This window comes from Ahaetulla prasina, chromosome 3, assembly GCF_028640845.1.
Source record: "Ahaetulla prasina isolate Xishuangbanna chromosome 3, ASM2864084v1, whole genome shotgun sequence".
Classification (NCBI taxonomy): domain Eukaryota; kingdom Metazoa; phylum Chordata; class Lepidosauria; order Squamata; family Colubridae; genus Ahaetulla; species Ahaetulla prasina.
Window position 1 is genome coordinate 192,434,146 of NC_080541.1, and position 22,514 is coordinate 192,456,659.

The 22,514-nt window shown below is 37.9% G+C and overlaps 1 protein-coding gene across 2 annotated transcripts in view; it reads right to left on the reverse strand.

Annotated features, from left to right (window-relative positions):
• The window catches only part of NECAB3 (N-terminal EF-hand calcium binding protein 3), a 135,323-nt gene that overhangs the window by 62,552 nt on the left and 50,257 nt on the right, over window positions 1-22,514 (reverse strand). For both annotated transcript variants that reach the window (XM_058178362.1, XM_058178361.1), the window contains one exon: window positions 1,731-1,755. In XM_058178362.1, the coding sequence (XP_058034345.1) occupies window positions 1,731-1,755 (25 nt within the window). The remainder of the gene's footprint in view (window positions 1-1,730; window positions 1,756-22,514) is intronic.

The window sequence follows — 22,514 nt, forward strand, 5'->3', positions numbered from 1 at the left end:
AAATATAGGGAACCTAAAGGCTAGAGAAGAAACCTAATGCCAGCAGAAGATAAACATAATGAATGGACTGACTGAAGTAGAAAGAATGATTGACAGGCAAGACATCATGTTCTTATGAATAAGGGATATGATATGAGCAAATGTCATTGTGATAAGCAGTGGAGAAATGCATGAAAAAACATCTAGGAATTAAAAGTCCACCACGGGTTACAAAGTAGGCTGCTAAGGCTTTAGGTATGCTATAGCATCCTATAGGCTGATGTTTGTTTATTATTAACAAATTTAGGCACCGGTGAAACTTAGTTTTCATATATGATGAAGTTTCTAGCCTTTAACACTGGAGAGAAAACTTTGGAAGCTATAAGGGTTAGTATAGGATATAATTCTGGGATCTGAAAAAAAAGGAATATTCAGATCCCCATAAAACTACAGATAACCCTATCATCATTTGTTTAATGACTGTTCAGAGTCCTGTTTTCAGACAGGACTGAAAAAATGGGACTTATGACTGCTTCTTGCACTGACCCATATGGTCACATGATCAAAATTCAGGTGCTTGGTATTTACAAGAGATGTAGCATCCCAAAGTCATGTGATCTTCATTTGTGACCTTCCCAGGGGCCTTCTCACAAGTCAATGGGGAAAGCCTGATCTACTTAATGACCACATGATTCACTTAACCACGGCAAAAAGTTCACAAAATTGGCCGTGACTCACTTAATGACTGCATTGCTTAGCGATCAAAGTTGCATTCCCAATTGTGATCGTAAATCAAGGACTACCTATATTACATTTTCTGGATCATTTTCAGCTAGTTACTGTCTCTCAGCTTAATCTTGTGATGAGAAAAAATTGGGGTGTGAGGGAGAATTGTATCTGTCAGCTTGAGTTTCTTAGAAGAGAGCTGAAATAGAAATGTTTCCCCCCCCCATTCTGCTTTTAAAAGGATATTTTAGAGAACCCAGGGTTCTATTAGATGACTTGATTGCCCATCTCTAGTCTTTGAAATAGGAAAGGCTGTATCGTGGAGTCCCTGGGGCCCTCTGAGCTTAGTTGTTTGCTTGCTGACATTTCATTACTTATCCTCACCAACACCTCCATCCCTACCAATACTGGCAGTGCAAGTTTCTTAATAGTAACCTATAGTGCAAGTTACCTGTATGGAGAATTAGTGCAGGGAAAGTGCCTCAGAGGGAGACCACAGCTGCAATATAAGGATATCTGCAAGAGGGACCTAAAGGCCCTGGGAATGGACATTAACAACTGGGAAACTTTGACTTCTGATCATTCAGCTTGGAGGCTTAAGAGGCAGCATGGCCTTCTCCAATTCGAAGAGACATTTGTTCGGCAGACTGAGGCAAAGAGGCAGTCCCGGAACCGGCGAAATCTGGGGGCTGGGCAGGGGACAGAATGTATCTGCCCTCAGTGTGGAAGGGATTGCCACTCTCGAATTGGCCTTTTTAGTCACACTAGATGCTGTTTTAGGATCTCTTTCCAGAGCACGATACCATAGTCTTTTGAGACTGAAGGATGCCAATGAAGTTACTTATATAAATAGGGGGCAAACTCAGCACTCATAGCACTTGTTGGGTAATAAAACTTTTGCAAGGAAATAACCAAGCTCAGAGAGCACAGATACTTTACCTGAGCTATGCATATTGTCTTCTATTCAAAAGGCGGTATCAACAAGTGGCATTGCTTAAAAAACAGTCACACACGCATCCACTTACCGTTCTTGTCAGCTCTTCGAAAAATCTGAAAAGAAAAACATGTTTTCAAAACAAGCTTTATGAGTATTCCTTCTTTTGTATATGCATGTCTATGAATCAAAACCCATCCATATTCAAGATAAAATAGCATCTGCAGAGTAAACCAATTCCATCAATGTGAATAGTAGTTATAAAGCCAGGAGACTGTGTGTCCTTTTTAAAAAAGACATCCCCTATTTAAACCTGCTCTGTAGATTAAGGACTGTCTAATCCAGTCTAGTTTAGAGTTAAGATCTTGAAGTTGCCCATTAGTGCTTAGCCAGCAGAACTGAAAAGACCCATATCATCTCATCACAATCTTTCCTATTCCTTTGATCAGTTGCTTAATACAATGTAAGCCGCCCTGAGTCTTCGGAGGAGGGCGGGATATAAATTTAAAAAAAAAAAGTTTGGCACCTAAATATCTCCAGCTTAAATTTCTCTAACAAGACCATTTAGAAGACTTAATTTCAAGGAGTGGATAATTCTGAATTGGATATCTTCATGAAAAGAAATGGAGCACTATTTGTTGGCTCACAACCCCAGATGTACATCAAAGGTCTCATATTTTTATTACATTTCATTTAATACTTTCCATGAGTGCAACTCTGCACACAATCTGGTGCAAGCAGTTTTCCTAACCTTTTTCCATACATCCACTTTCCACTCATTCTGTTGAGCAATTAATCTATTTTTTTGCTATTCCATATAAAACTCCTATTTTCTATTTCTTTGGTGGTTATATTTTAATTTCTTACAGTTTTTTAAAAAAAATTTCTACATCATTGCTGCCCAAATCCACCCTTTCTACTACCTAAACATGATTTGTACTCAAAATCTCAAAGTCATTAAAATGAAAATGTACATGAAGAAATGCTGAACGTACAAAAAGTGCTTTTGTCATCTCTTAGAATCCACTGCAATTCATTTTACACAGGTCAGCCCTTGATACCATTTGTAATTTACAGTTGGTCCAGATTGCAACAACCTGATTACTACCAGATTCAGTTTGGCTTGCCCCTGTGACACTACTACTTTATAAATTTTTGTGTCTTAGGACCTGGGTATTTTCAAGACCAACTTCTCCAAGTAGAACCTGCCTGTCTAGTTAGAGCTAGCAAGAAAAGCTTGTCATGGGAAACCTGCTACCAAGTAAACCAGGGATGAACCCAAGGGCAGACCCCTCCTTCAGAATAGCATATACACAGAGTTCAAGGCAGCCCATTCTGGCTTGGGTCCCACACAGTAGTTAAGATCTTGTACTTCTGGAGGGCTTTTCAAGATGATGGGAATTTTTGAATCACTGCTGAAAAAGTAGCACTAGATTATTGAATTTATGATAAGGAATATCATCTGTCTTGGTCATGTTTTGGGTCATTATTGTATTTTAATCTGATTACAGGACTGTAATGTAGAGTATAAGGCACTCAGAATCCGTTTCAATTGGAATGGCATGTAAATCCAAGTAAATAAACGAATAAGTCATTGGAAGGAATACTCATATTGTGAGCCTAGCTGATCTCAATGGATATATCATTCTATGAAGTAGAAGCTACAATAGAGAATTCCAAATTATGCTGTAGAACAGTTGTATATTCACTACATGAACCTGTGATCCATATGCTACATTAGATCAGGATTTCCTATACTGCACTGTTTGTTACACAATGATCTTCCTCATACCAAATTCAATGTGCTATTCACAAGTCCTGGAGCTGGCAAAACTCCAGAAATATTTTACAAGAAGAGTTCTCCACTCCTCTGATTACAACAAAATACCTTATGCCACCAGACTTGAAATCCTGGGTTTAGAAAATTTAGAACTCCGCCGCCTTCGAAATGACCTGAGTTTAACTCATAGAATCATCTGTTACAATGTCCTTCCTGTTGAAGACTACTTCAGCTTCAATCACAACAATACACGAGCACACAATAGATTTAAGCTTAATGTGAACCGCTCCAATCTTGATTGCAGAAAATATGACTTCAGTAACAGAGTTGTTAATGCCTGGAATGCACTACCAGACTCTATGGTCTCTTCCCAAAATCCCCAAAGCTTTAACCAAAAACTGTCTACTATTGACCTCACCCCATTCCTAAGAAGTCTGTTAAGGGGCGTGCATAAGAGCACCAACGTGTCTACTGTTCCTGTCCTAATGTTCCTTTAATTGTATCCAATTTCATATAGTTATTACATACTTATGCTTATATATATGCTTATATACCGTATAGTTATTTCATGCTTATGCTTATATATACTGTTGTGACAAATAAATAAAATAAAATAAAATAAAACAAAACCTATTTTTATATAAAATTTGCTACTCCTTTCTGGTAATCCCTATTGTGCTAAGATATTATAACAATAAATGGTGCTATCTCTATTTATCCACATTAAGGTGGATTTCCCTGGCTTTGTTTCCCTTCTATCAGACTAAATATCAGCAGCTGGTAGAAAATATCACAAATCACTTTCCTTGACATGGATTGGTTGGGGACTGGGGTGGAAGAGATTTTGTCATATAGCTACACTATATAGCCACCTATGCAAACTCAGTCTGATTTTACCTAAACATTTTACTGAGTTCAAATTCTAAATAACATTAAACAAAGAAGATTTGGTTTCAAATATACCATAATAAAAGTTGACCTGCACTAACAGCTATATTTTTCTACCAACTGGAAAAAACATCCTTGAATCTGACAGTAGAAATGCAATTTCACTTCTACATAAATTCCTTGACCACAAACAAATCAGAAAAACCTTCTTACCCCATTTTAAAGATCAACAATTCTATGGTGGCATAGTTTTGCAGAGAGATCTGCAGATGTGTGTCAAAAAACCCACCAAGATGACACCTCCAATTGTACAGTTATGGCCACCCTTGTGACTTTTTATGACAGTTTTCTTCCCAGATGAAAAAAAGAGGCAAGCTTCTAACACCCAAATTTTCACAATAGAAAGTCAATGCCAAACACTGAATTTTCTCTGCGATTACCTGTTCTCTGTTACCAAGAACCAAATTCTTCTGAGTAAAGATACTACATATTTGAAATATATACAGTAGTGGCAGTGCAATTGTTACAGAGTTAATCTCACCATTATGCAAAAGGATTAGGGTTATAATCTGTGGTACCATAGCATTCATGAATGTGTGTTTCATTGCATGGAAGCTAGCAAGACCTAGAATAGAATAGAATATAGAATAGAATAGAATTTTTAATTGGCCAAGTGTGATTGGACACGCAAGGAATTTGTCTTGGTGTATAAGCTCTCAGTGTACATAAAGGAAAAGATATGGTTCATCAAGAATTCTAAGGTACAACACTTAATGATAGTCATAGGGTACAAATAAGCAATCAGGAACCAATCAATATCAATATAAACCATAAGGATACAAGCAACGAAGTTACAGTCATAATAGAAGGAGATGGGTGATGGGAATGATGAGAAGATTAATAATAGTGCAGATTTAGTAACAATTTGACAGTGTTGAGAGAATTATTTGTTTAGCAGAGTGATGGTGTTCGGGAAGAAACTGTTCTTGTGTCTAGTTGTTCTGATGTGCAGTGCTCTATAGCGTCATTTTGAGGGTAGGAGTTGGAACAGTTTATGTCCAGGATGCGAGGGGTCTATAAATACTTTCACAGCCTTCTTTTTGACTTGTGTAGTATATACAGGTCCTCAATGGAAGGCAGGTTGGTAGCAATTGTTTTTTTCTGCAGTTCTAATTATCCTCTGAAGTCTGTGTCTGTCTTGTTGGGTTGCAGAACCAAACCAGGCAGTTATAGAGGTGCAGATGACAGATTCAGTAATTCCTCTGAGAACTGGATCAGCAGCTCCTTGGGCAGTTTGAGCTTTCTGAGTTGGTGCAGAAAGAACATTCCTTGTTGTGCTTTTTTGATAACGTTTTTGATGTTAGCTATCCATTTTAGATCTTGCAATATGGTAGAATTTGAAGGTCTCTACTGTTGATACTGTGTTGTCTAGTATTTTAAGAGGTGGAAGTATAGAAGGTATAAAGGAAGCTGAATGCTGATAACAGTTAAGCATGATGTAAATACTTAAATTACATATATTCATAGCCATCATGCATACTCTTTTCTGCACAAACAGTGGCATGTACAATGAAGGCAGGGAATAAGAAATAGCATAACAAGGACATGAAATACATGATATAAGATAAGGCAAGAAAATATTGGTAAGACTACTTCCTACCAATTCCATTCACAATGCCTTTCCATGCTTTTCTATCCCTGCAAATCATCCTTGCAGATATCCATATATACCACTTCTCACCTCTTTTGGAGAATAGTTTAGGTCTCTTGTATAACCTACTTCATCCATTTCAAAAATGCTTTATTACTTTTTTTCATATTTGCATTTCCTTTGTCTCTTTTAGAAGTTCCTTGCTATCTTTGGTTACATTCCTTGCAGCAATCTTTTTATCTGTATAAGCATTACACAATACCTTTTTTCTCTTTTTCACTTCTGGAACAGTCGCTTTCTTACATGCATTATCCAGAGCCTTTTTCATTTCAGTGTTCTTCAAAAATCAGATTTCATACTTCCCATGAGTACAACTCTGCACACTTTTGTGCATAATTCTCTCAATCTGGTGCAAGCAGTTTTCCTAACTTCTTTCCATACATCCACTCTCCACTCATTCTGTTGAGCAATTAATCTATTTTTATGCTGTTCCATATAAAACTCCTATTTTCTATTTCTGTGGTGGTTATATTTTAATTTCTTTCAGTTTTTTCAGTTTTTCTACATCATTGCTGCCCAAATCCACCTTTTCTACTACCCAAACATGATTTGCCCCATGTTCAAAGTTCTTACATTCTCAAGTTTTGCTTCCTTTAATATTTGTACTTATGAACACTCCAATTATATATTTGAAACAAAGAATCCTTTTTCTAAGCAAATCCCCATCGAACAATTACTTTATTATTCTTATTCACTCTTCAGCCTCCAAATGACCAAATATTTTTTCATTCTTCTCTCAACTTGACCCATACATACCATATAACAGAATATTCTTTCTTCCTCTCTGGACCTTATATATTCAGTAAATTGCATATTTTTTTCTTCAAAACTCATATCTGGTTCTTCTATTATCACTATTCATCAGAATATATCACACAGGTATCAATAACCTATGAATCCTACTTTCATATACACTCACAATAAATTAGAGGATGTCAACCGAGGAGTGGTATATGCAGCATATAGACAAGCATTCCACAGGAATACAATATTTACCATACATCTGGCATAATCATTTTTAAAATGGAAATAATAGCGGGTCGTTGGTGTTCTCTGAGCTTGGTTGTTTTCTTGCAGACATTTCATTACCCATGGTAACATTATCAGTGTCTTGGAAGAGAAGCAAAATGTTTTCTTCTTCTTCCACAAAACAAAAGCAAAAGCAAAAAACAAAAACCAGTTCAGTTCTCTTTTGAAGAAAAAAGCACCTTTAAGACAACTACAACCTGGATGATTGAGAATCTCCACTGATCTTATCAGTGTTAGTAAGAAGTGGAGTGTATTCTCAGTTTATATTCTAGTGGCTTGCCCTGTCAGTGCTGGTGGGGGTAGTCCTAGAGATACTTTATTTGGACTGTTTACTGTTTACTGTTGGCTTGTTTGGCCATTCCTTGATTGGGATATTGTTTACTTCTTGACTGTTGATCTCATATTAATCTTGGAGTTAATCTATGCTCATCTAATTGCTGATGGCTGGTGGGGAGGTGCTTTGGTCTTTTTGCAACCCCTTTTTAACCCTGAGTTACAAATAGTCTCTTTTGCTAGAAGTAATGGCTACTACTGAATAATATATGAATATGGTAATCTTAACAGGTAGGGGGAAACAAATAATCCTTTTTTCTTCTGCTTATCGCTATACAACCCAGGAGGGGAGAAAAAGTTAATTTTTCCATCCCTGTCTATCAAATAAGATTGTGTGTGTTTCATTCAATATGCATACTATCTTACTCCAACCAACCCTAGAGGGCTCATAAAAGTTTATAATATAAACACAGCATTAACCAAAACAGTGCACAAAACCCTACAATATAATCATATAATGGCAACCCAATAACAAAGCAAACATAAAATGTAATAAATGGGGTGGTGGTGGTGGTGTCCCATCTACTCTACCCCAAGGAGTTGGGCCAAGAGCTAAGTCTTTAAGGAATTATCACCAGAATGGGAGCCATATGAATCTTGGGACAGCTCATTCCAAAAGGCAAGCACCTGCTTTGAATAGGCCAATTGAATAGGACTTATCTTCCTATGAGGGAAAGTGGCACCAGCACGCCAGAAGGCAATCAGAGAATGAATGGCAATGGACTTATGTTAACATTTTCCAATATTAGATCATGTCATGAGTGCCCCAAGATTAAAACCAGATGTAGCCACATGCAGCTACTGGTATATAATAACCAATGAATGACTTGAGACAGGTTGCCATGGAAGCCATGAATTCAAGAATTACCCTGGTTGGGATGGGAGGTCAAAGTGTTCCCAAACTTTTACCTCCCTTCATCCAATTCTATAACATAATGACTGTTTCTGATACAGAGGAACAATAGATACACATGAAACTGCCTTGGCCTCCCTAAGGTTGATTTGTTCATTTATTTGTTTCAGATATATTGTCACAATGAATGCACTTGAAAAATGCTCATCGTTGAATATCTTCTGTTTTGGCATCTCTGACTTATAGAGTTCATGGGCAATTACAAAATTTCCAACTGAAACAGAACACCTCTGTGTAATTGCTAGAGTTGCTGCAAGAAATTAATCTAGTTGTTTTACTAATACAAGGTTATGGGTACCTGTGGGAGCAGACTGTAAATCACACAACCATGTTTTATCATACTATTAAAATGTAATTGTGCATTTTTGAAATGTCAATTAGAAAGAGTTCAGAAAGTTCTACATTTAACTAAAGAATCATCAATTGAAATGTTTTTTTTAGGTTAAGTCAAAATCTCTCTCACCATAGAAAGAATTTCCTAATATTCTTCCCCTAACACTGTTTTTCCCCCCAGAATACTTCCTTCTTGAGAAATATTGTGGTATGCAATATTTCCTTGTTAGCTGACCTTATAACATCACTGTCAGATTGAGCTCTCTCAGTCAACAGTGAGTTAGCCTTCAATACTGCATTCTAACCATTGCACCATCACAGCTCCTATACAATGAGTATAATGTATAAAGATAGATGGATGAGAGAGAGATAGGTAGAAAGGAAGCATCTGCAGGTATTGCAGATATTGCTTGGCACACAGTCTTTAGGCCATCATTAATGACTTTCCATCATCAGATCCTAATATTTCTGTGTAAATAATATGGGATCAGTAGAGAGATATGCCTATGTTGCTATTGGCAAAAATCTGGAGATGGAATAAGTTCCTTGAAACATAGCAAAGGGATTTTAAAAAGGCAACAGCTGTGGAACTTATTTTACTCTGTCCTTTCTTTTTTCCCTCTTGCCTTCTTTCCATCCATTCATATGGCTGCCCATCTCTCAACAGCAACTCTGAGTGGCTTACAGTATTTAGAAACAATACAAAACCTAATAAACACAGCAACATAAAGCAGCAGCTGTATTAGGAGAAGGAGCCAAGGGATTTACAGTTTAAGAAAATTGGTTCACTCCATCCAATAGAACATCAATAGTGAGCCTAAACTTCTGAGTAAATTAAAAGAGCATAAAAACATTAGAAGAACATAATAGGGCTGTTAGATTAGATAACCATCTGATCTAGCCATTCCAGGTTGCAAAATTTAGGAAGCTCACAAACAGTATTTGAGGGCAATAAACACAGTCCATTGCTGCTTCCTAGCAAATGGCATTTGAGATACGTTGCTTGTGATAGAATATAGCCATCAAGACTAGATATATCATTTTCAATGAAAACGTTTACTCCTTTTTGAAACCCAATTAAATCAGAGTCCACAAGCAGCACATAAATTGGTGCTCTTGATACTCTGTGATTATATAGTGCTTAAATTTTATTCTTTGAAATGTTTCATGGTTCTATTTCTATTTATGATGGAGTATTTCAGTAGTAGATTTCCTTTCCATTACAAAAAAATGAGTATGTTTTTTCATGCCCATTCAGAATGGTTATGCCTTAGTTCCTCAGGTTTATAGTTATGTTGTTACACAGCATGACTCTTGAGGGGATTAAATCTTTTTTTCATTGTTAATTAATCTTGATAAACACTATGTCCAACAACAGCTCTATACACGTGCTAGTAAAAAACGGATGATGCAAGGAATCATCTTCTCTTCTTTTTCTCATTCCTGGCAATCAACCCAACTTAATCGTTTCATAGTTCCCATCACCAATCTCTTTCCACTTATGACTGTATGACTATAACTTGTTGCTGGCAATCCTTATGATTTATATTGATATATTGATCATCAATTGTGTTGTAAATGTTGTACCTTGATGAACGTATCTTTTCTTTTATGTACACTGAGAGCATATGCACCAAGACAAATTCCTTGTGTGTCCAATCACACTTGGCCAATAAAATTCTATTCTATTCTATTCTATTCTATTCTATTCTATTCTATCTCCAGCCTTGTGCTTCTTCTCCAGGTTCATTTCCATTCTGCACACCAGCACCCAACCATGCATTTAACAGCCATTTTTATACTAGCTTTAAACAATTCAGTACTGAAAGAATGATAGAATTGCTCATAGGTACCCTGTTTATTTCTGTGAACAAAAGAATTATAGTGGATTTTTGTCTTCTCTACTGTTGAGCTTGAGATAAATGGAAACAGCTCTAGCATTAAAAAAAAACGAGGCTGTGCAAAGCAGGGGTAAGAGAATAACATGGATACAGCACAGGTTCTTGTCATTGAGTTTGATCTTTTCAAAACATTCCTTTTTGTGAAAAGCTATGTAAAGACTCAGCTGTGCTTTGCTGTTTCCCATGTGCCTGGTGTGTGTGGGTGAGTGGGTAGATAATAAATGTGTCTACTAACTCATTCCATACCTTTTAAGGGTTATTGTTTGCCTGGGAATTTCTAAGCAATAGTTTTCTCCCTACCAACTGAAAATGTTAATGTCAACTAACATCTTCCCTAGCGTTCACGTTCATTACAATTTTATATGCTCTTACATACACACATTCATTTAAATATACTTTATATTCGTCTAAAATTGCCTGTTGGGTAGCATCTTTTCTGGTCTATTAACTATTTCCCGCTTAGCTCATTTTGATCTAAACGCAATTTATATAGCCAAATGTTTCTGTGTGTTCATGTATATAACTAATTCCATGAGAAGTACGATGGCTTCTACATTAGTCAATTGTAACAAATATAGAAAAACTAGCTGGTAAATGGTTAGATAAATTATGGGCAATTTCACAGTACCTGTCTGTAAATAGCTGTTGATGTTTTGCATTTTGCTTCCTAAGAGAAATATTGGATTGATTATAAATATATAGAATTATTAAAACATCTCTGCAATGCAGAATATTTATTCAGAATAAGTCCCTGAAAACAGAAAAGATTCTCATGGCATCTTTAAAAAAAATTATATTCCCATTAGCCTGTATGGATCCCTCCTGTTTAAGTAATCCACAAACCCTCATATGAAAATAAGTATGCTAGTCTCTAAAGTTCTACGAGAATCTTCTCTGTGTTTTTTTTTTGCAAAGGACTAATATGAAAACATGCCTTGATATCCTTTGAGAGTCTTTTTTACCATCTTAGCAAATTAGGTTAATTTCAGACTCTGACATTAGTGGCCTTACAATAAGCTCTTCTTTCAATTCTAGTATTATTTCATTGCTTTCAAGTGGAACCTACTTATATACATTATGCTAAATGGGTATTCTGGAGTTCCATCCTAATGCTTGCAGCGAATGTGCCAGTTTTTATGATTATTGGAAGCCAACTAAAACCACTGATACATGGTTATTGTAGAGACAGACCATGCAGTATGGCTGCTTACTAGGAGATATACCTCTACAGGCTACAGTGGGCCTTAATCCCACTAAAACTGCAGTCTTAGAAGTCACCCAACACCCTTTTAATAAGCTCTTATATTATTGAGTACTCACTGATCATGTTTTCCCTTTGCTGACATATTTCTACAAGGTAGGAAGTTGCAGTGACCCAAAGTTGAAGGTACTGTAATTGAAGGGCTCTTTAGAAAGACATCTCCAAACCCAGAAATTCAGTGACTCAATACAATGAGACTTCCATGCTGCCAGCAAAAAAATATAATAGAATCCCACATGATAGAAAACAGGAGATGAGGAGAGAGCAATAATTATTCCTGACAAAAATGTCTCAGGCGCTTGCATTTTTGTTTTCTTGCGATGCACAATTACTGCTCATCTTTTTCCCCCCCTGTCCCCTGCAAGAACAGCTGTTGGTAGGTCTATAATAGCATCTCACAGTGTGCTGGCATTTTGAGTCCCCACTGTGGGACAGGTAGGGTGGCAAGCTGCAGGGGGGATGTATTTGTCTCTCCTTTTCTAACAAAAACTTCAGTATTGTATATTGTCTTGTCTAGCTGCAATGATTTAGAGCTGGACTGCTACACAAAAAGGATGCATTTCAATTGTCTGCGCCAGAAAGATTGTTTTCCTAACAAATGTTCATCTGTCCTGTACAGACGCATTATTTTATCATATTTTATTATATATGAATTGGTTTGACAGTTGTTCTTTCTTCTGATCCACAGTCTTCAAAATAGTGAGGCTATAAATTGTGTTCTGTAATCGTCATCTGAATATCTCACGTCAAGTGACTTTCTCTTCTACTTCTGAAAAATCACGGCCTATCTAACTATAGGGATTCTAATTCTTCCACCAAGAGACTATACAGAGAATGATTCTGGTATTCATTCATGGGTTGCAAAGAGCAAAGGAGAAGGAAATGAGTAAGTGACTAAAAACTAGTCTTATCCAGGAACCCAGGAAAACTGGATTCAAACATTTCACTAAGCATAATGTCATTTCTTCGCTTTCAGCCTAGCGTGATATGTTAACCCATTTTGTGGTTGGCAATCCATGATTTATGGCTTTACATGTGTAAATCAAACCAATTTGATTTGTTCAGACTAAGTTTAAAAGAAGGATGTGTACCTACATTGTGTTTGTTTCAGTTATATTTAACCTTAAGTAATCTAAGTAGTCTTAAATCATCTATTCTACATGTTGTTGTTTTTATCACATTAACTTGTTTGGTAAAAACCTATGGAGAACTTTGATGATCATAGCTAAGTCTAATGGGGATGGGAGGATGGGATAAAAGTATGCACTCGGGGGCCAGGGGAAAAAAAAAACACCTTTGGCCTGGCACATAAACGGGCAGCCTTTTTGCTGCCAAGATTTCTTTCTGAATCAGAGATTTAGTTCTCCTGGAGAAAGAAGGGCAACTCTAGAATCAGAGGCATTTCAGGGAAACAGTGACAGCTAGGGCTAGGTGAAATATCCTGACTCTTTCATTGAATGAGGCAGAGGTGACATTTACTTACCTTTGCTACCAGTTTGCAAATGTGAGTGTGCGCACACCTCCTCCACAGATGCACAGAGCCTTCTGCACATGCGCAGAGGGTCAAAAATGGGACGTTATGATGTCTGGGTGGGTGGATGGAGCGTCCCACCACCAGCGCTACTGCTTCGCCTGAGCTAGATAGAACTGACTGAATTTCACCACTGGAAGGAGGGTAGTGTGGCATTCAAACATGTTGCAATAAGTGGCCCAACTGGGCCTAAACAAAAGGAAGATGGAGTTGTTGTTATATTTTTGGAACTGTGCTCAAGAGCCAAAAACTTGGGGGGGCGGGATTAGCATGTCAATGCTGCCATTTTATTGCTACTGTGTAAGAGCTGGGGCTGAGTTCAGCAGAAGCAGAATATAAACCTTCTAGACCACCCCCCCAAGAATCATCTCTAGAATCACAAATATTTAGTGGATGCCCATTACTGCCTACTGAGCTTCATTAGTCCACAAACAATGAGATGTGCAGGACTCTTTCTTTGTTACTTTCCTTCTGACTGATTTTCAGTAGATAACAGACTGAATGTCACAAGGAAATAGGAAAATCAACAAGGAAGCTGTCACTGCATTTCTTAATATAGGCATAAATTCTGACTAGAAAATTATAACTTGCCATTCCACTACCTCCCTTAGAACAAAGTCTACTTAATAATAGTTATCTCAACTAGAATTGATGTGTAAGAATGGATCACTAAGTGGGTCATTAAGTGACAGCTGAAATCCTCCCTTTAGCAATCAGTATTAGCCCCCCAGCTAAACAATTGAGCATTTGCAGAGACTGGCAATATCTGCTAAGAATCAAGTTTTTACAGAACATTTTAAAAATTATTCTCATTGCATAAAGCTGCAAGTCTTTCTCATAAAAATTAAGTTACATTTTGGGGACTTTTTAATTTTCTATTTTAAATTTAAATATGAATGACATGGAGAAAAAGCAAAAATTAATTACTGATGTTCACAATTATGTGAAAGTCTGCATAGTCATCTCCAAGATCAGCCTTTCCATGTCTAAAGAATTTGAAGAAAGAGGAAATTGGCATGGAAAGTTTTTGTTACACACTAAAGCAGTATAAATAAAATCTGTAAATGAAATGCAGCCAGAATACTATCTGATTTCTTTGCTATACGTATCCTCCATCTTCTAGGATTTTGTGAGATTAAACATACCTGATTGAGATAGGGATGAGAATGGAGGTGGAGAGAGGGAGGGGAGAGGAAGAAAGAGAGGGAGAGAAAGAAAAAAAGAGAGTGCGAGAGAGAAAGAGAAACCTCACTTATACATGCTACTAGTCAGCAAGCACCAGCCATAACGCTTCTGGTAAGAATGGAAATTCTTTTCCATTTTCCCCAACCGTGCACAAGAGCTTTGCAATTTAATTCGTTCAGTGCAGCTAAAGTGCATTTATCTTTGGCCAAAGAACTTTTTGAGTTTCTTTTTTTTTTTTTTATTCAAAAAGTTTTACAAAAAAATTTTTTTCCCCTTTCCCCCCAACCCCTCTCCCTTCACAAACCCCCTCCCCCCTCCCCCCCTGGCTTCCCGGAACAAACACAAGGTATAGTTAAAAATAAAACAAACATATGCTAAAAAAAATTTTTCCCAAAACTATTATACCAATTCTCCTCTCTAGCTCTGACTTCCTCCTTACATAACCAAATCCTTCAAAAATTAACAATAAACAGTAATAAAATATATAAATCAGTAGAACAAATTAATCCTAAAATATTTAAAACCAGCTAAAGCATAAAAATCCAATCCAGTTCAGAGAATATCTCCTTATAGCTTCTATAACCATATAACCATATAATTTCCCCCCCAAGTCTTTCTTACATAAGATCTTTCGAGAATATTCTATTTAAAATTCAATACAACAGATTATAAAATTTATAAAATTTCAATAGAGAAAATTACAATATTATTTAATTAATTACAATATCTATTCAACTTTAGTCCTTCCTCATCAAAATCCAGTATATCCAAATATCTAGTCTCTTATAATCACAAATTGTCTTTCGGGACACTAATATTTTGTCTATTAATATTTTAAAAACCTTGTTTCAAGAATAATACTTTTGTCTCTTGCCATTTTTTTTGGTGCATTAATCTCTGTCTTTCCTTCGTTGCTCCTTTTAAAAAGTCAATCACAATATTTCCTAGTAATTCCTTATGTCCAGAAATCCAGAAATTACTGCCGTATATTCCATCAGTCCAAAAAGAGAACTCTTGGGAAACATTAAGCTTGTGAGTCTTTTCCATTTGAGGGACAATCTCCTGTAGCACAAATTCAGGCAGCTCATCCAAACTATTTAAAGAAAACTTCTTTAGATCACCTTGTTTCTTCACGATCAAATCTTCATATTTATCCACTTTTATTTGTATGTCCTCCATTCCATTTTCCGAATAATTGCACTGGTTAATTTGCTCCAAACTCTCATCCAAAACGTCCCCATTTTTTATCAATTCGTATTTTTGAATAATTAAATACATACTTTCTGTGTAGTCCTGTATAAAGTCACAAATCCATTCTTCTGAAAGAACCTCCATAACAAAATTCCTGCTGAGAATCCCCTTGTAAAATACTTAAACAGCGTAATATAATCCAACAGTCCACAGTCAAACACAATAAAATAAAATCTCCATTCAGTTTCGATTCAACAGCAAAGCTCCCTTTGATGTATCGCTCTGCTTTCAGTTTCTCTAAAACAAAACTGAAGGGGGGGCGGAAATTCCTCTTTTTAAAAAAAAAAAAAAAGGGTAGAAGTCAGAAAATCAAAAATACTTGCAAACCAATAATTGTTCCTCACACTCATTCCGCCTGCTTTTTGTATCCACAAAAAGAAATCAATTGCTAGCAGAAGTGGACACCTTCCTCTTTTCTTGCTTTTTCAGGAGCGCAGAGAATACTGGAGGTTGGGGGAGGGGTAAATAAGGGGATTCGACCGTTCAGGACTTTGTATTACAAAAACAAAGCCCCTAGGGGAATCTACCCAATTCCTCCCCCTTGCTCTGTCTCTCTCTTTCAACCAGAGAGAGAAATGAAGCCGGGATCAGTTGTTAAATCCGGCTTTTACCATATTCAATGCGGAGTGCCATAAATTAGCACCCAGCGAGAAAGGTGGCGCCACCCAGAAGCTCCTTTTTGAGTTTCTTTAGTGGCAGGGTCACTACAGTAGGGTAAAAAATAAGTGTGGGAAGTCTCAAGCATCCCATCCCACAAGTCTAGGTCTTCCTGTTTCTTGCAATGTTCTAATCTTTAATTAGAGGATCAGAAACAATATCACGTTAGTGCCTTTTCTGACCCCAGTCTCCATTTTCCGACTTGGATTTTAAAAGGTTTAAAAAAAAAAGATCTCCATAAGGGGAAAGGCAGGAGTATCTTTGGCTACATCATTAATCCATACTTAATCAAGAAGATTCAGCTTGAGAAAAAAAGTGTATTCATTTCATGTCTAGGAAATAGCTACCAATCTTATTTTTGCTGGAGGGGGGAGGGCATCGCAACAGCTTTATTAACAATGGAGCCCCACAGGTTGGGAAAAGAGGGTACATAGAGATGCTGCACTGGTTGGGAAGGGTGCATTGGGGTGCATGAGAGGTGCTTCACAGGTAATGGAGAGCATCAGAAGTGGGTTTCAGCAGGTTCTGACCAGTTCTGGAGAACCGATAGTGGAAGTTTTGAGTAGTTCAGAGAACCGGTAGTAAAAATTCTGACTGGCCCTGCCCTCATCTATTCTCTGCCTCCCAAGTCCCAGCTGAGAGGGAGGAAATGGGGATTTTGCAGTAACTTTCCCCTGCCATGCTCACCAAGCCACGCCCACCAAGCCACGCCCATAGAACTAGTAGTAAAAAAATTTGAAACCCACCACTGAAGAGCATGCCTTGATGCAGCATGAATCAAGAATAGGGTGCACCTTGAGGCATGAGAGGTGCTGTACAGTTAGGGAAGAAGGTGTGCAAAAGGTGCTGGACTGGTCAAGTAAGTCAGGTACAAGTGCAGCACAGATCAGGAAGAGTGCGTGAGTGGCTATGCAGCATGGGAGCAGAGGGGCTGGGAAGTGTTGCACAAATAGGAAAGAATTACCCAGTGGTGGGATTCAAATAATTTAAAAACCGGTTCTCTGCCCTAATGACCAGCTGGGTAGGAATGGCTCGGTGGTCATGTGACCCTATAGGCGTGGCCAATTCAACATCATTCACATCGATGGGTGCTTCACCTTAGCTGTTACAATGTATTAAGGGTTAACCAGAGAGGCAGTTTCTGTAAGCAGGGCAATAAAGATTAGGCTAGAAACACCACCAGAATGTTTCCTTCCTGCCTTCCTTACAGGATTAGCCCTGTAAAGTGGAAAAAAACAAAATAAGATTTCTTCCAACAACCGGTTCTCAGAACTGCTTTGAAAGTTAACAACCAGTTCTCCCGAATAGGTGCGAACTGGCTGAATCTCACCATTGGAATTACCTGAGCAATTTGTAACCTTCTCTCCCAGCTTTCCCATTGCCAATGCTTTCTGCCGGCTTCCCACAAACCAAGGCTTGGCTTGTGGGGAGCTGGCAGACAGCATCACCAATCACAAATACATTTACATTTCTTGCCAGCTTCCCATTGACTTATTTCTGCTTATTGAGTTATTAAGCTCTCAGGGACAATTGGAAATGACAATCACATGACCATAGCTAGTCACAGCCATGTGGTGGTGCTGATACAGCTACAAGTTCTTCAAATTTCATTCTTGCTGTAGGTTAGCCCATTTGAGGTACCTTGGTTCAAAATGTGTTACTCCCATAACACAGCGTTTTGCCTGACTAAAGGTTATAAACAAGCGAACATATTGTTTTAGTAATATATGGCTACAGATTCCTCTTCTCACTGCAATACTGAAAACATCTCTTCCTTTATTAGCACATAACTGTAAATATGATGAGCTGAAGACATTATATATAAAAGTAAATGGACACTTACATGCTGAAGGCTAAAATTTATGTATGGGATAAAATGGGGGAATGACACCCCCCCACACACATAGAATTCATTTGCCTACCAAAGATGCCACTTTAAAACTCCAGAGAGAATTGGAAGGGGTTTTTTTGCCTGAAACATTGGAAATTTCATATCAAAATGTATAGATGTTGCTGGGCTAAACTCAGGGGTAGCCCATCTTTTGGTGACTTCTTTTGGGGGAACAAAGGTAATGTGGAAGAAGCAGTAATACAAAATGACAGAGCTTTTATCAAGAACATGAGCAGGGCCAGGTTTTTATACTTTTTTTCCGGAATTGGGGAAAACAGAAAGTAGATTTCTTTCTTTGTAAATGGTAAGCCTACCAATTTTCCATACCCAAATGTTAAGAAACTGTTCTGTCAATTTTCAGTGATTGTGCCATTGAATTTTAGCAGCAGAAGGGGGAGGGTCTAAAAGATACAAGTTCATGAGTCGGGGATCTTATATATTGACCACTCATGGGTTAGATGGACCACTGTCCATGATTCTAAAAGCAGGGCAATACAGATTGTAGGAATCCAGTAATGATGACTCCAGCAAATTAAATTCAGTGTTTGTCAAATGGACTCAGTAGTGCTGGTACCGTTTTAATTTTCCCATAATGAGTTACATAAGAGGTTGAGATACTTCCTAATTCTTCCTAGAATTACTTTTGTTTATTAGTAGTAAGAGCCCATCAGTCTTAATAAAGAAGAAAAGAATTAGCTTAACCAGATGATAGGGTTTTGCCTCATCACATCAAAATAATCTTTTCTCCTAAAATAATTCAAGATAAAATATTTATTCTTGCTTTGTTACATTACATAACATAATAACAGAGTTGGAAGGGAGCTTAGAGGTCTTCTAGTCCAACACTCTGCCCAGGCAGGAAACTCTACACCATTTCAAACAAATAGCTATCCAACATTTTCTTAAAAATTTCCAGTGTTGTAGCATTCACAACTTCTGCAGGCAAGTTGTTCTAACTGTCAGGAAATTTCTCCTTTGTTCTAAGTTGCTTCTCTCCTTGATCAGTTTCCACACATTGCTTCTTGTTCTACCCTCAGATGCTTTGGAGAATAGCTTGACTCCCTCTTCTTTGTGGCAACCCCTGAGATATTGGAACACTGCTATCATGTCTCCCCTAGTCCTTCTTTTCATTAAACTAGACATACCCAGTTCGTGCAACCGTTCTTCATATGTTTTAGCCTCCAGTTCCCTAATCATCTTTGTTGCTCTTCTCTGCACTCTTTCTATAGTCCCAACATCTTTTTTCTCCTGGCGACCAAAACTGAATGCAATATTCCAAGTGTGGCCTTACCAAGGCACTAACACTTCACGTGATCTTGATTCTATCCCTCTGTTTACACAGCCCAGAACTGTGTTGGCTTTTTTGGCAGCTGCTGCACACTGTTGGCTCATATCTAAATGGTTGTCCACTAGGACTCCAAGATCCCTCTCACAGTTAATACGATTGAGCAAGGTACCACATATACGGTACCTGTGCATTTTGGTTTTTTTGGCCTAAATGTAGAACCTTACTTTTTCACTGTTGAATTTCATTTTGTTAGATAGCACCCGACGTTCAAGTCTGTCAAGATCCTTCTGTATCTTGAGCCTATCTTCTGGAGTGTTGGCTATTCCTGCCAGCTTAGTGTCATTATGAGGAGGAAAGCAATTATTTTCTTCAGCAGGCCCTCATTGGTGGAAGCCTCTGCAAAATGGATGTTCTCAAAGTCAAAGAAACAGAATAAATATAAGAAGTTGCTTTACAGTAAAATAGCTGGTCCAAACGATTTTGCTTGAGACTGCAGTAGCAACAGTTTTTCAAGTGTTCAGACAGGGTTTCTTCTCAGCCATATTGAAGCAGGGATTAAATTTGCAATCTTCTGCATGCTGAAGGCTCCACCACTGGGTCCCTGCTTTCTTTTTTAAAAACAGCATATTTGAGCAGAGAAGTGGCAAGGAGAAGGAGTACTGAACTGTTTTCCCTGGTGGATATTTTTCTACTCCAACATTTTCTTCAATATGTTTTGACCCATCAGGATTTTACATTGTGAGTCTGCTTCAAAACATACATCTAGAACTGCAGGAAGAAGGAAGCAATTGATAGGAACAATTTGAAGGAACAGCAGAAAAGCAGAAGCAGGACTTACGCATTTCTTTTGCTGCTGCTTCTGCATTTAAAAGTGCTTTTGTTGTTGCCACTGCCTGAGCATGAATAGATGTTTTAGCAGATGATATTATTTTAATTCGTTGCTATATTTTAGAATGCCTGTGTTTTCCCAGGGCTAATCTTTTGCTCACGGGTTAAGGAGGACAGCTTGACATGCCTGCAAAAGTGATTCTCGTTTAGCCTTCTCTTGGCCTCCATCCATTCTCTCCTTCCCCATGGTACCAACACATCTCTGTGATGATGAACAGGATTTTATTCAAGAACTTTTATCACCACTAGAGTGGCTCAAATGGCAGAATTATTGTTTCAGATAATTCTGGGTGAGTCAGCATCAACCTAGCATGACTCTTGGTTCCTAGCCTGAATTTGCCAGCAAGACAAACTCTATATATACTGTGGCCTTATCACCACAGAGATGTGGGGAGGGGAACCTTAGGAGCATGATGTACAAAGTGGCATAAGCTTGAATCATTGAGGAAAAGAACAGTGTTTTCTCAGAGAGAAGTTTCTCAAAAACTTTTGAGTGATTTTGGATCAATCACTCTATCTCATCCCTAAAAAGAGGGTAATGGTAAACTATTTCTAAACTTGTTGCCAAGAAAACTGCAGGGAGTAGTTCAGGAAGCCACCAAGGGACAAGACTGATCCAAAATCATATCTGCCTGCCTGCCTGCCCACCTGCCAATCTATCTATCTATCTATCTATCTATCTAGAATTTTTTATTGGCCAAGTATGATTGGACATACAAGGAATTTGTCTTGGTGCATATGCTCTCAGTGTACATAAAAGAAAAGATACCTTCATCAAGGTACAATACTTACAACACTTAATGATAGTCAAAGGGTACAAATAAGCAATCAGGAAACAATCAATTTCAGTATAAATCGTAAGGATACAAGCAACAATAATAGTAGTGCAGATTTAGTAAATAGTTTGACAGTGTTGAGGGAATTATTTGTTTAGCGGAGTGATGGCGTTCAGGAAAAAACTGTTCTTGTGTCTAGTTGTTCTGATGTGCAGTGCTCTCTAGTGTCCTTTTGAGGGTAGGAGTTGAAACAGTTTATGTCCAGGATGTGAGGGGTCTGTAAATATTTTCACAGTCCTCTTTTTGATTTGTGCAGTATACAGGTCCTCAATGGAAGGTAGGTTGGTAGCAATAGTTTTTTCTGCAGTTCTAATTATCCTCTGAAGTCTGTGTCTTTCTTGTTGGGTTGCAGAACCGAACCAGACAGTTATAGAGGTGCAAATGACAGACTCAATAATTCCTCTGTAGAACTGTATCAGCAGCTCCTTGGGCAGTTTGAGTTTTCTGAGTTGGCACAGAAAGAACATTCTTTGTTGTGCTTTTTTGATAATGTTTTTGATGTTAGCTGTCCATTTTAGATCTTGCGATATGGTAGAACCTAGAAATTTCAAGGTCTCTACTGTTGATACTGTGTTGTCTAGTATTGTAAGAGGTGGTAGTATGGGAGGCTTTCTCCTAAAGTCTACCACCATTTCTACGGTTTTGAGTGTGTTCAGTTCCAGATTGTTCCGGTCGCACCACGAGGCTAGTTGTTCAACCTCCCGTCTGTATGCGGATTCATCATTGTCTCGAATGAGACCGATCACTGTTGTGTCATCTACGAACTTCAGTAATTTAACAGATGGATCGTTAGAGATGCAGTCATTGATATATAGAGAAGTGGAGAGAGCACACAGCCTTGGGAGGCTCCTGTGCTAATTGTACAGGTATCTGATGTGATTCTGCTTAGCCTGCTGCTTCCTGTTTTTAGGAAGCTTATGATCCACTTACAAGTGTGTTCAGGTACCTATAGCTGGTTTAGCTTAGTTAGAAGAGTGTCTGGAATGATGGTATTGAATGCCGAATGATGGTATTGAATGCTGAACTAAAGTCTACAAAGAGGACCCTTGCGTAGGTCTTTGGAGATTCAGGATGTTGTAGGATGTAGTGCACAGCCATATTAACAGCATCAAATGATCTAACAAATAGATCATTTGCTCAGTATGCAAATTGCAAGGGGTCTAACAGCGGATCTGTGATGGTTTTCAATAACGATATTA